Source organism: Myotis davidii, unplaced genomic scaffold, assembly GCF_000327345.1.
Source record: "Myotis davidii unplaced genomic scaffold, ASM32734v1 scaffold570, whole genome shotgun sequence".
Taxonomy (NCBI): Eukaryota; Metazoa; Chordata; class Mammalia; order Chiroptera; family Vespertilionidae; genus Myotis; species Myotis davidii.
This window is the reverse complement of record NW_006283631.1, coordinates 4013221-4028261: the sequence shown is the minus strand read 5'-3', so window position 1 is coordinate 4028261 and position 15041 is coordinate 4013221. Positions and strand designations below refer to the sequence as shown.

Sequence of the window (15041 nt, the reverse complement as noted above, 5' to 3'; positions counted from 1 at the left end):
ACGAAGTTTCAATCGCACTGTATGTGCGCGCCCGCACGTGGTATTTTGTGGAAGAGCCACACTCAAGGGGCCAAAGAGCCGCATGTGGCTTGTGAGCTGCAGTTTGCCGACCACTGGGTTATACTATTATAATTAATTGTTTTTATTACTGTAGTTCCCTTGGAATTTAATCTGCCCTGCCTATAGCTTGTGTTAATGTATAAAGAAAACATCAGTGGCTGAAACATAGGCTGGTCAATATTCCATATATCAGAGGAAAGTGATGTCCCTGGAGAATGCAATGGCATAGGACTTTAGGAGAGGACAGTCCTACAGCTTCTTTACCCTGCCCCGTCTCCACATGTTGGTGAGTAAGCACTATGGCTTGAGTGAGTTAGAGGGCTCTCAGCTGGGAGCATGACTTCTATCTCCCTCAGATTTCCCTCCGAGGGGACTTTGGGCAGGAGAGACCTTGTGAGTTATCCCTGGATGTCCACCAACACTAAGAGGGGCAGGGCAGGTGTCCTGGGGTAGGTTTGCAGGTAAAATACAGGATACCCCACCAAATTTGAATTTCAGCTAAACAACAAAATTTTTTGAAATTTTTTAGTATGTCCCTAATGGGATATACTAAAAATGTATTATATTATACTAAAACGATTATACTTATATTAAAAATTGTTTGTTCTTAATATTAAACTGGGTGTCTTGTATTTTCTATTTGTTAAGTCTGGCACCCCTGATTCTGGTAAACCCCTGCTGCTTGGTGGGCAGGGACCTGTACTGCTCGTTTTTGTTCTCCTGTGCTTGGCACAGTGCTTGCCACACACAGGTACCTGAATAAATCAGGTGAGGCCACCTTGATTTCTGAATCCAGCTTGCTCCCCACAACCGCCTGAGTTCTGCCAGATGCTCATGAGGCATTGGCAACTTTTCATGGTCTACAGGGGCTGATGCCATTTGATAAATATCAAATGTGGAGGGAAGCAAGGAGCAAGAATAGGAGTGAAAAGAAAGATTTGCAAAGGGCCAAATACTAAGAGTGAACAAGCAACTCGAAAATGTCTGGGCCAGCAAAGGGCCGTGACCTCTAGATATGAAGCTGATGAGTAGAATTTTCACCACAAAGACTTTCTGTTATATGCAACCTTTATTGTCATCATGATGTGGAAATTTGTATAACATAGGAGTCAAGGGACTGGGGTGGCAATAAAGAGTCACCAAGGCAACCAAAATTGCAAGATTGACCAAACAGAACTTTCCATCACTGGCCATCCATCATTCCGCCTGGCTTGTCACAGTTTTCCTGGCAGGGAATTAGGGCAAGTTATGATTCCAATAGATTGTTTGGTCAGGAAATGGTAGATAAAAGATTGAGTTTATAATAAACATTCATGGCTTCTTTGGTTCCTTTCTTGGTTTTCTTTCTTTCTTTTTTTTTTAAAAATTTTAATATGTTTTTATTGATTTTAGAGAAAAAGAAAGGAAGAGGGAGAGAGAAACATTGATGTGAGAGGGAAACATGGATATGGGAGAGAAACATCCATTGGCAGCCTCCCCCATGCACCCTGACCAGGGATCAAACCCACAATCCAGATTTGTGTTGGTTCCTTTCTTGGTTTTCTTTCTTTCTTTTTTTTTTAAAAATTTTAATATGTTTTTATTGATTTTAGAGAAAAAGAAAGGAAGAGGGAGAGAGAAACATTGATGTGAGAGGGAAACATGGATATGGGAGAGAAACATCCATTGGCAGCCTCCCCCATGCACCCTGACCAGGGATCAAACCCACAATCCAGGCATGAGCCCTGAATGGGAATCAAACCAGCGATCTTTCAGTGTACATGATGACGCTCAGCCAACTGAGCTGTTCCTCTTGGCTTTTACATTTAAAAAGATTGGAGAGAATTTGTTAAAAAACAAAGACCCTTTCCAGAGATAAAGCCTGCACCCCTTCTAGAACAAAGAAACACATTCCAAATGTAAAAGAGCTGGGGGAGCCATGGGGCCTCTAGATATGAGGCTGATGAGTAAAATTCTCACCACAAAGACTGTCTGTTATACACAATCTTTATTGTCTTCTGTTTGGACGTGGGGGCCAGTGGGCTGGGTTGTTATTTCTTTTCCATTTGTCACTTTTAACTCCAGAGGTAATTTTACAGAAATCTTTGTCAGAGTTCTATAATCCCCTAAATATTAACTTGGCTTTAACTCAACACGCCACATTATAAGAGGCTCAGATGATTTCCAGTCTGAATGATTTCTGGTCTCTGTTGCCAAAATAAAGTTAAAAAAAAATACCTCTAGGGATGCCCAGGGGAGGCCTAATTACCTCCCTCTGTGGGAGGGGACTCCCCTTGGAAACAAATTGGCCCCTGGGCAGCTTTCTGCTCTCTCTATGCTGGGAGATGAGACTATAAAGCTGGCAGGCACGGGGAGATTGGCAGCCTGTCTTCCTGGCTCCTTAAATCAAAGGAAAATCATATTAGTAAATGTTTGAAGAGCTTGGCTTACGGTCCCTTGTCCAGGATGTGTACTCTTGCAGACTTAAGCTTGTTAGAGGAGAAGGAGGAGAACATAATGGATAAAAACCACACGAGATCCCTAAATTCTTGGGATGCTATACTCCTTACTCTTCAGCAATTTCTTGCGTCATCGGTCATCATAAGAATGACAGAGACAGACCCCCATCTGTTTGGGGGCTGCAGTGAGTAACGCTGCTGGACCACTACATTATAGTTGAATACTAAGGGAAAGGATGATGATAAGTCTAGTCCTTGGTACTCTGTTCTGCCTTTGACCTGCTCATGGGTAAGAGCGGAGATCAGCAGGAGCCCAGTGATATGGGGACCAGAATGTGGTCATGCCACTGGGAGAACTCTGCTCAAATGAAATGGCTAGGGTCTATTTCATTCACACAAGATTTCAAAAAAATATATTTTTATTGATTTCAGAGAGGAAGGGAGAGGGAAAAAGATATAGAGGAAGGGGGAGGGAAAAAGAGATAGAAACATCAATGATGAGAGAGAATCATTGATTGGCTGCTTCCTGCACTCCCCACACTGGGGATTGGGCCTGCAACCTGGGCATGTGTCCCAACTGGGAATCAAACCGTAACCTCTCGGTTCACAGGTCGATGCTCAACCACTGAGCAACACTGGCCAGGCCACACAAGATTTTAAAGAGATTTCAAAAGGAGCAGATTGTGAGGAAGTGAACCAAATCTGGCATTACAGGGAAAAGACCTGGGCTCATGACTCCAGTATCCTGTTTATCAGGGATGTGGCAAGTCTTTTTATGACTCCATGTGTCATTATTGTCATTTAAAATGGGACTATGACACTGCATCACCAGATTGCTGGGAGTGTTATGTAAGATAACGGATTTGACTATGTAGCCCATACAGAATGGACATGAAAAAGTCAAATGGTAAACCCCGGGTGGCTGCTGCCCGGTGTGGGTGTGGATGGCTGACTCTAAAAGACCGAAGCTTGTACCTGAGAAACAAAGCCTGGAAGATGAGCTGCTTCTACTCAAAGCCAGGGAGGACTATGTGGTTCCTCCCACCACTGCAGCATCCCAAGGAGAGTGGTCCTCCCTGCTGGGTGAGCATACAAGAACTGGGATGTGGAAATAGTTGATTTAAAAATTTTTGTATTTCATGTTTGAATTTTGAGCGATTACGAACATAAAGAGAGGAAATGACCACTCAAATGCAGCTGCTCATTGATTTGCTCATTTTTCATTCAACCAACCAACATGACGGAGAATAAGATATGGAAAAAGAATGAACAAAAAGTCCAGCCAGTGTGGCTCAGTGGTTGAGCATCAACCCATGAACCAAGAGGTCAGTGGCTTTGATTCCTGGTCAGGGTACATGCACAGTAGGGGGTGTGCAGGAGGCAGTTGATCGATGATGTTTTTTCCTCATTGATGCTTCTATCTCTCTAACCCTCGCCCTTCCTCTCTCCAAAAATCAATAAAAACGTATTTTAAGCAATGAGCAAAAAGTGCAAAGCCCCTGCCCTCGCTACTCAAATGGAGGCACTGGACATCAGCATCTCCTTGGAGGTTGTTGGAAATGTGGGGCTCTGCCCCAGACCTATCAAATCAGAATCTCCAGGAGCAGTGCAGGTTTGAGAAACACTGGCCCAGACCATGAGAAAACAGAATCTTAAGCGGACCAGGGCAGAGGCATTTTCCCTGACCAAGCAAGGCAGCTAACTGAGGGTTTCTTTCACTCACTCTGCAGGGAGGTGAGACTGAAAACAGCGTGTGTGCAGTGTTTGGAGCTGGTGCATGGTAAACTATATGCAGTTCCCATTCCATAGTTTTGTAATCTGCAAGACATTTAGGTCTTTTGTTTTTTGGTTAATCCTCATATTTTTTCCATTGATTTTTTTTATAAGAGAACGTGGAAGGGAGGGGGAGAGACAGAGAGAGAGACACATCGATTGGTTGCCTCCTGCATGCGCTTTGACTTGGGTCAGGGCTGGAACCTACAGTTGAGGTATATGCCCTTGACCAGAATTGAATCTTCGACCCTTCAGTCCATGGGCTGATGCTCTATCCACTGAGTCAAACCGGCTAGGGCAAGACATTAAGGTCCTTATCGATTTTGAGGTAAAGGTACCTTGTCAGTTTTTACCACTGATAAATACTGTTCAGATGTCCCCCGGGTCTTTAGTGGAGACCCCTGAGACTAGAATGGGTGACTGCATGAGCAGCAGCCTGAACAGAAGGCTCCTGGATCCTAATGAATGGCCATCTGGAGGTGGCACAAGTCACAAAAGCACTTGTAAGCTGTAAAGGCGTGTAAATGGGAAGTGATAATGTCATGAGCGCACTTTGAATCAGGGGTGAGAACTGTAAAAACAACACACTCCTCTTTTTCCAGCATAACTTTACCATCTGGGAACATGAGCAGGTGACAGGGTCTGGCAGTGGGGATAAAGGAGTGGGTATCCACCATGGGGAGAACAAAAGTTAACACATGTCACTGTCCAGCTTTTGAGGCTGGAAGAGCAGGTGAGCTTTTCCTTTTTGCTATATTGTTTCATAGTCTCCACTGCAAACATGATATCCTATGCTATTTTTAATGGAGAAATACAGTTAAACTCGGAAATGGAGAAATAGAGTTAGTCAAACTCACTGATAAATGAGCTGGGGCTAGAACTCTACACATAACCCTGTGTATGGGGACAATTCCTACTCCACCTAGAATTCAGCTTTTACCTACAACAAAATCTAGCTGACAGCCATCAGGGTCCCAGCTAATACAAAGTCCACCTTTTGCCCGATAAACATGAACACCGTTAAGAACTGTTTTTCCTCAGCTGAGCTAGTCCACGATAACTGTATCTAAATCATGGCTGACATGTGTATTCATTACCTTTCATTTATTAAATCTCTTTTGTTAGGTCCCAAAGGAAAGTTTGGGGAGTAAAATGTTAGTTATTAAAGATAGTTCTGAGATTTGTCCCGGCTCAGCTGTGTCAAGCATCTAATGCAATGCTTCTCAAACCACCTTTTTTTTAAAAAAAAAAAATTTCATGTCACAGACCAATATTTTTGTAAAATACAGTAAAAATAAATTACCAGAGAAATAAAATGGGTAAAATAAAGACATACAGGGTATAAGCTCACTGTTCATGCACTTGGGTTTTGCAGCAATGTCCAATTGCTACGAAAGTTCCAAGCCAGTGGTTCCCAAACTTTTTTTGGCCATGCCCCCTCTAAGCATCTCTAAAATCCTGATGCCTTCCCCTCCCCCATTTCATAGAATTCTTATTATTCAAAAAGTGAACTCCTATTCACGTGGAGTTAACTCCATTAACATGGTATAAACAGGCTCCTAAAAAACATGGCATTCACGAAAGAGAAAAATAAAAGATCAAAAGGACAGTTGAAGTACTGAGGAAGAAATCACTAAGAAATTGTTAAAAAAATAAAAATAATATGAAGTGATATGAAAAAATAGCAAATAACATTTGAAAACATATAATAAAGAACTGAAATGCATAAATATGTCACAATATATATTTATATACTGTATAGGAGGCTCCTAGAACCATAAGAAATGCCCAAAATTCACTGTTAATAACTCACTCTCGAATTGCCCCCCTTAAAAATCAAATCGCCCCCCTGTGGAGCATGTGCCCCACGTTGAGAACCACTGTTCTAAACTCTTATTTTCAGTCTCTGTAAGAACCTTGGTGCGGGCTGGTCAGGAACAGTTTGCAGCTGTAGCTCACGAGCTATGCTTTGAGTAGCTGTGGTCTTATGGACATGTAAGTGAGATCACCTACTCTAAAGCCCACCTGGAACAGAGCACTGATGCTGTTAATGTTTACTGAGGGTTTCCTCAGCACAAGGCACTCTCTGTTCTAGTCGGCTACATGTATTACTTCTCCCATGATCCAGTGGGGCAGATGGAGAAGCTGACGGACAGAGATGTTGAGTAACGTACTGAAGATCAGCTAGGAAACCCAGCATTAAACCCTGCCTCCAGAGCTCACTCACTTCACTTCTCCCACTGCCTCTCAGTAGGTGTTTAGTTCAGATGGCATCTGAATCTACCCTAGGAATAAGTAATGCTTATTATGGGATTGGTGATAGTACAGTAACCAACAAGAACTATTGTACCCTAGTATCTCTTAGTAACGTCCTATAGGAACCGTCACCAGAGCAGAATTGACATTTAATTATTGAGCAACCCTTCACAGTGATCTGAAACACAAATTTTGGCATCCCCTTTAACCAAAACTGAAAAGGTGCTCAAAACTCAGGAAATGTCATGCAACTAGCAACCTCCAGGTTCAGTTATGATTGATACCAAAAAGGAGCATTTGGGGAACTAAAATAGCAAATAGCTAGGTCATGGGGTCAAGTAAGAACTGTTTTAGCCTCAGCTGTCACCCCTCCCAGGGGGCCGTAGGGGTCAAGCTGCTCTCCCCTCTTCGCTCACAGTGCATTTTTTCCCCTTGCCTCCAGGCTAAAGCTTTGGTGTTCCTGTCTTGTTTGTAATGGGAAACCAAGCCGTGGAGCTTGATGAAAAGCTGTTTTCCTTTTTGGTGTATCTTGTATTTTGAACACTGCTGTGTTACAGGAAAGGGGCCTGGTTCCCCTGGCAAAGCTGTAATTGTGCTGGCAAAGCGGCCTGCCCCCCAGCCCCAGCCCTCTCAGTCCACACTCTCAGAGTCAGCCCTTCTGGGGCCTCACACTTCCTGGGCTTCCTTCACTGTCTCCAAAGCTGATAATGATGTCTCCCACCTACATCTCTTGCTGATAAACGAATTCCTGAAATACCTTTGCAGACCTTCACATCGCCATAAACGCTGCTTTAAGGAAGGACAAATGGTGGAGTAAATGAGCAACAGATGGAGCATAAATGGTACCACATGTCAGACTTAACCTCTTCAGTGAGAAGAGGGGCAAAAACCCAACAGCCTCCCTTCCTTCCATATGCAAGAAGCAATAACAGTAGCCACAGTTACTGCCACAAATGGCTGTGATGGTGTTCCTTTTATACCAGTGACTAGCATAAGACCTCTCTTGCTTGGAAAGATATACTTATTTTTTATTAAAACCCTGGTTACTTTGGTGGGGTGAAATTACATTGAGCTTTCTCTAAGCAGGGGGCAATGCTGACCAGAACATCACATGTTTTTAATTATGGTCCTGAACCTCCTCATGTACATTCTGTGAGCCAACAGTTGCTCTCAAAGAATCAATTCCTCCTTGTATAAACACGCGTCGCTTAAAATGGTGGGAGTTCTTGTAAGCACTTTTTTGTTGTTAATCCTCATCTGAGGGTATTTTTCCATTGATTTTTAGAGAGAGTGGAAGAGAGAGGGAAAAACAGAGAGAAACATTACTGTGAGGGAAACACATCAACTGGTTGCCTCCTGACCAGGACCTGGGTCGGGGAGGAGCCTGCAACCATGATACGTGCCCTTGACCGTAATCGAACTTGGGACCCTTTGGTCCTCAGGCGGACGCTCTACCCACTTAGCCAAACGGCCTAGGGCTTGTAAGCACTTTCAAAACTATTTCTTTACATTGAGCAAAGGTTCTGAATATTAGCTCTCACATCTGGGGGACACTGGAGGGGCACAAGGAAAGATATCTAACACTCAAGGCACGACTGTGAGTGCGGACAAGTGGGTAAGCTGTTTGAGCTGTAGTAGGTCAAGGACAGAAGGTCTCCCCGGGCAGGAGTGAGTGGGGAAGACCTCATGGGGAAGTGGTACCAAACTGGAGTCTTGGAGAAGGGCAGCCTTTGATGGGAAGAGACGCACACAAAGGGCATTCTGGAAGGTAACGATAAAGGTTACTGAGGTACCACTTTTGGAAGGAAAAGGCAAAAATCACCCTTGACATTCCTTTAAGTTTCTTTGAATTATCCATGATATACTGTGAACACTGTAATTCTCATCCACACTAAAATTTGGGATCTGTTAGGTCGCCAAAGGAGGAACGCATGAGGCCAGAGTGGTGAGGGATTATGAATTTATTCAATCATCGGCACATCAGGTTGCTAAGCCTGGCTGGCTCCAGCCCCCAGTGACGGGAGTCAGCAGCTTTTAAAAGACTTTTGGCGGGTTTTTTTTCTGGGCAGAGACTTCTTTATGTGTACCCGGAGCGGGGATAATGAAATGTGGTCACCGTAAATGAAATGTGTTCTCAGCAAAGGGAATGTCCATAGTGAAATGACCTGGAAAGCCAGTTCCTGGGGGAGGGTTATCAATTCAATTGCTTGATCAAACCTAACAGGATCCATTCATTGGACTACATTGAAGAAAGAAATGAAGGGAAATTCCAAGAGCTGGTATCTGGGCATTTACACTATGGTGTTCTAACGACTGTCATGGACCTAGAAGGGCGTGGGAAACTGGGTAGAGAATTTTATATTGTTCTTGCCTGTACTCAAGAGTTATTCCATGTACCTCTGTAAAATCCTTACATATATTTAAAGACTTCGTTGCTGTGAGGATTAAACACTATAGCAGCAAAAGACCCTAGCATAGAATCTATGTGGTAATGATACCATCATAATTAGAAATGGAGCAAAGGGAAGGCCAGACACTGTAGGCATGTCATTTGGGCAGCTTCACCAGGAAGTTGCAACTTTGCACTCCCCAGGGAACCATTGGCCTATTTCCTGCAAAACACTGGGGGGAAGGGATCCAACAAAGGGGAGATAGACTCATGCCCAGTAAAGTTGGGATGACATAGGGAAGGTACTTGCTTGTCAGTCAAACTGGGGAACAGAGATCATTGGCCAGAATGGGTGTGGCCTCTGCAAGCATGTGGAAAATTTGAGAACACTTAATCCACTAAACAATGGGGTTCACTCTCTTGGCTCTTGGTGACTCTTGACTCTCAGGGCTCTGTTGGTCTTGCTTCCAAGCATATGCCTGAATGGCCCTCAGCCATGCAGAATGGACGAATGGACTGCTGTGGGAAACACAAGCTAAGCTAGCCTGATGCTGCACTGGACCCAGCTCCAATGGAATGGAAAGGAAACACTGGACACTGGCTCTGTTTTAGCTCTAATGAAGCCCCAGCTACCTTTTTCTATGCCTGGACTAAGGGAAACAGACCTTTGGAAACCCAATGGTGTAATTCCATGGAAATAATGTTTTCATCATATCTCACTCTCCCTGTGTGAGTCTCAGAAAATTCCTTTTCTCAGGATATTGCAAGAAACCCCGCCCCCCCTTCCCGCTGCCATAAGCAACAGGGGGAGCTGAGGCCCTCTCCCCTACATTAACAGTAAGAGCTAATCAACCCTATAGACACAGTCTTCCTTGAAAAATTGTTGAGAATTTGGCTCCCGGCTCTCTGCAATCTCTATTGTGGGCTCAATACAGAGGCATCATGCTTAAGCTCCTGGGCAATGCCTTCAGGGACCGTATATGACCCAGGGTTAGGTTCATATGTGACTCCCAGGATGTCAAGATGGGAACTTTGGAATGACAGGTTGCAAAGGGTCTCAGAGTTTGAAAAAGGTCTTTGCAGGTCATGTTACTGGTCTATACATTAGGGCTATAGATTGACTCAAATTCCTGGCTCTCCCTTGTCATCCATTTCTTTGATGTTCATTGTATGAAATTTAGGATAAACCAAAACTCTGGGGCTATTCCAAGGAGGGCAGAGTTCCTGGAGTCATTCTACTCTGAACATGCTCTCCTTATTCTATTTATCATTCATTCTCCCCCACACAACATGTGTTTTTGTAATCTTCACCTGAGTTTTTTAGAGAGAGAGGAAGGGAGAGAGAGAGAAAGAGAAACATCGATGGGTTGCTATTGATTCTGCAACTTAGGTATGTGACCTGACTAGGAATCAAACCCACAACCTTTATGGGATGATGCTCCAACCACCTGAGCCACCCAGCTAGGGCCACACAATGTTCTATCCCCCCCCCCCCCACACACACCGCCCCCTCTATCTGCCATCTCTTTCCATTCATACCTAAATCAGAAATACACCTATCCAACTGGTTGTGTCTATAATTTACCTTTCATTCTCCTTCTTAAAATGTTTTCCAGGCCTAATTCTTAAAAACAAAACAAAAATAAACACAAAATTTCACCACTACTACCACCATCACCACCAAAACAACAAAAGAACATACCACTCATTTAACCAAGCAAGAGGATTGGGAAAGTTTTAACCACACACTTTATGTTAAAACTGTTCTTATAAACAACTCCCCCCCACTCCCCACTGCCATGGCTCTGATGGCTTTGGCTGGGGTTTGAAAGATGGATCTGAGGGAATGGTCACCCCTGCCCCTCAGGTTCCCACCTTGGCCCTGGACTTGGAGCTGCGCAGGTGCTCTTTCTCCTTTCCCTCTGCTTTCCCCTTCTGCCTTTTCCTATTGCCCTCCATCCTCCCTACCTTTTCTCATTACTCCTATTTACTTCCAACCCCGATTTTCTTTCCACAGTTTTCATCCCTCAAAGTTTCCATCCCCAGTTGGGGCCTGAGCTGAAGCTCCTACTAAGACCACCTGTGACAAACTGTCCCCAACTCCCATGGTGCCTGATTAGAGCAGTCTCCCTGGTGCCACATGCCTTTGGCAAAGGCACCTTTGAGTCTGATCAGTGGCTGCTCAGCCAGTGCACTGTTGTCGGAAGTCTCCTTCCCCAGCTTCCCCCAGGTCCTGGCAGACAAATGGTTCAAGTGGCTCACACAATGAATAGAGGTTCAAAGGCTCACACACCTTTCCTTTTCCAATCCACAATTGCTGTTATCTCCCTTCTGCATCCCCAGAATTATTTTCAAAATCTAAACTCTTTGCTTAGCTGTCCTGTTCTTTAGCCTTTGTTGTTTTATTTTTAGATATAAACATTTTTTTCTAACACACAGAAACAAGAAAGGTGCCAGTGTGCTTACCCGATGCATCTAATAAAGCTCACCCAGTTAATTCAGAGTCATTCTGCACAAAGAAGGCTTGCGTCTGCTTTAGTTTTTCTTTCCCTCTAGGATGCTAATTGTTTTCCTTTTCATTATCTGATAGTTTTGGCCTGAAGTCTAAAATCTGGCCTGCTGGGCTATGTGTCAGATTTATAAATTAGATGACGTCTGTTTTGAATTTTATCATCTTTAATTTTCTTTCAAGCTCTCTTCATTTATTCATTTCCCCTCCAATTGTAAGGATCAGACTTTGCTGGATGCCTTAGACAAAAGCGCCGACCTTTCTGCTTTTTGGGGGCACAGATTAAAATTACTGAAGTTACATGGTCACAATGAAGACTATTCAGGGAAAAGATGTTGGGAGAGAAGCCTTAGCAACCATCCCAGAGAGGATGAGCAGTTGCCACAAAAGCTGGCTGTCCACACCAGCGTTTTGAAGTTCCCACTGAATAATTATAATTGATTAGAAGGAGATTGACAATGAAGGTTGAGGGGGGTGAAGTATTTTGAATTGAAGAGGTGGTGGAGATGGCAATGGTGGTAGTACGTGAGGTGACTAGTGACCTTTTATCTCTTCACATTTAATTACCCTCTTTGCTTTTTTCTCAGAGAAATAATAAAGGGAAACTTCAATGCATTCTCATACATGAAGACTCATATTTTGATAGTGAGACCTTATGCTTTCCTCCTATTTACATACCTGCTAAATTCTTCTTTTCATGGGGAAATTGTTTATTGCTTATGGTTTTGGACTTACTTATTAAGGATCAATTTTTCTGTTAGAATGCCTAATGTAATACCCTTGTATAACATGTTTTCCCTTTATATAAACCTTTTTCACACATATAATCTCACAGATGTCAGTTGGCCTCTTGCAACTTTGCATTTGTAGAGGCAATAGAGAACGGATGAGCGGCTGGCCAGAACATGTGCCTATGCTCTCACATCGGATCCAGATGTTAGTCATCACTGGGAAGAAGAAATAGCAGGCTGGCTGTGGGCAGAATACAAAATGGCTCCCCCAAGCACCAGCTGTAGAAGCTCTAAACAAAATTTCCGAAACCGCCCCACGGACATTGGCCAGCAGTGACTTTGTGCTTGCACATAAATGACAAATCACCCCTTCATGATGCTGGCCCTGGATTTCTTGGATGCTGCTGTATTTGGGCTGTTGCTAGGCAGATCATAAGTCTGTGAAAATGCCATTTTTAAATGGAATATATAGATAGCAGTGGTTTTCAACTAGGGGTGATTTATTAATGCCTAGAGATGTTGGTGGTTGTCATAACTGAAAGAGAGAGTTGCTATTAGCACCTAGTGGGTAGAGACCAGGGATGCTGGCAAATATTCTATAATTCACAGGACAGCTTCACAACCAAGAATTATCTAGTCCAAATTTTAATAGTACCAGAGTTAGAAGCCCTGGCATATAGGCATCTATACAGTGAACCAGGTAACAACAGATTTTCATATGCACAACCAAAACTATGGTGTTGATAGAAAAGAGCCCTTGCGATTTGTCTTCCTTAGATGAACAGTGGTTGTTGACCTTGATGACCACTTTGGCCAGATTATACTCTCTGTTGTAGAATGGGGGAAGAGACCTTTCTAGATTGGCTTCCCTCTTGCTACCTCTTTTCTTGGTTATCAGCATCATCTTCCATGTGTATTCAGAAACTCAAACTAGATATCTCTGGGTTTTCATCCACTCTTGTCCCCTTCTCCTCACCACACCTCCTACTAGTGATCAACTCCTCATAATCCTGAGCACTCTCTCATTATAATGATCTGCCCGACTTCTTAAATTCCCCACCACCGACCACGATTGAAGGACCCTATTGTTAAGGTTTCAGCACTAGCATCCAGGTCGCTCTCTCTCTCTCTGGCCAGACTACTGTTCTTGCCAAATCCACTTAGTGCTCCACAGCATGAGCCACTTCCTCATTCATCTAGTCCTTTGGTGAGAAAATATTTATTGAGTGCCTACTCTATGGTCATTTCTGTGCTAGGAGCTATGACCACTCCCTGGATTAAAATCTTCCCAAGCTTCCATGTTGCTTACAGGACAAACCCCTTGATGCAGCATGTAAGACCTCTGATAATCTGCCTCTGACCTTTTCGGCTTAGTCTAATACCCTACGCTGATGACCTTGAACCTGCCACGTTGAATCAACTGCTTTTCCTTAGTCCAGCTCACACACTCTTGAGCTCTTTTATCCTTGCATGTGAGGAATGTCCTTCTATTTGCAGTATCCTTTCTACTTTTATTATTCATCCTGTATAACTTACTCTAGTACCTACATAGATGCTTGGCACATGGACACTACTCAATAAATATGGAATGAACTTAAATTTCACCTTCTCTGCAAAGCACTCTTTAATTGCCTGGCTGTTGGTCAGTATGTGTCTCATGCTCCCTAACTAGTGCATTGTATGCACTTCTGTTAAAACCCTGTCACATACCCTGACTGTGAACCCCTTGAGGGATGGGGTTTGAGAGTACCCTGTATTTAGAAAAAGCCCTGGTAAGTGTCATAATTTATTTAGAAGTTACTCTAGGTTGGCTTTCTTTGGGAAGTTTATCGCCTGCAAAAGAAAGTGTAGCTGCCTGTGCTCTGCCTTCATGGGCTCTCGACAGATTCTCGAGCCCACAGAATTTCCCGCTCACCTGCCACTTTGGGGTTTGGTGGTTTCCAGTTGTCGGGTGAGGAGCTTGGCAATGGCAGTGAAGCTGTTGCTCATGCGGAAGATGTCTCTGCTCTGAGGGCCCAGGAGGGAGGAGAAGGTGTCTGTGATGCTCTTAATCTCCAGCAGGAGAATATGGTGAAAGGAGTGCTCCATGTTGGCCAGCTGACTCACCAGAAATGGCAGGCAGCTCCTGGCTCTCTCCTGCCAAGAACAACAAAGAACATGTACAAGTGTTGGTGGGAATATAAACTAGGACAGCCACTATGGAAACCAGTATGGAGGTTCCTCAAGAAATTAAAAATAGAGCTACCATATAGTCCAACAATCCCACCTCTGGGAATATTCCCAAAAGAAATGAAATCATTATCTTGAAGGGGTAGCGACACTTCCATATTCATTGCAGCATTATTCACAATATCTAAGACACAGAAACAAGTGTCCATTGACAAATGAATGATTAAAGGAAATCTAAAGAAAATGCAATAGAATATTATTCAGCCATAAAAAAGAAGGAAATCCTGCCATCTGTAATAACATGGATGAAAATGGAGGACAGTATGCCAACTGAAATAAGCCAGACAGAGAAAGACAAATACTGCATGGTGTTAGTTTTATGTGGAATCTGAAACAAACAAGTACTCATACAAATTGAGATGAGAAAAGAGGTTGCCAGGGGCTGAGGGAAGGGGAAAATAGGGAGAATAAAAGGGCACAAATGTTTAGTTATCTACACTAATAAAAGAGAAAAATGGTAATTGGCGTACAGCGCTACCTTTTCATTGGCTAATCAGGGCTATCTGCAAATTAACTGCCAATTCAGATGGCAGTTAACTGACAACAAAGATGGCAGTTAATTTGCATATGTAGGCACAATGCAGGGAGGCGAAAGGGAAAGCAGGAAGAAGCCCCCTGCCGCTGACAGTGATCGGAAACCCAGGGGGGAGCTAAGA

At 43.6% G+C, this 15041-nt stretch overlaps 1 protein-coding gene across 8 annotated transcripts in view; it reads right to left on the bottom strand.

Moving 5' to 3' along the window:
* The window catches only part of VEPH1 (ventricular zone expressed PH domain containing 1), a 209373-nt gene that overhangs the window by 100949 nt on the left and 93383 nt on the right, over positions 1 to 15041 (bottom strand). For all 8 annotated transcript variants that reach the window (XM_006753823.2, XM_015565560.1, XM_006753827.2 and 5 more), the window contains one exon: positions 14072 to 14292. In XM_006753823.2, the coding sequence (XP_006753886.1) occupies positions 14072 to 14292 (221 nt within the window). The remainder of the gene's footprint in view (positions 1 to 14071; positions 14293 to 15041) is intronic.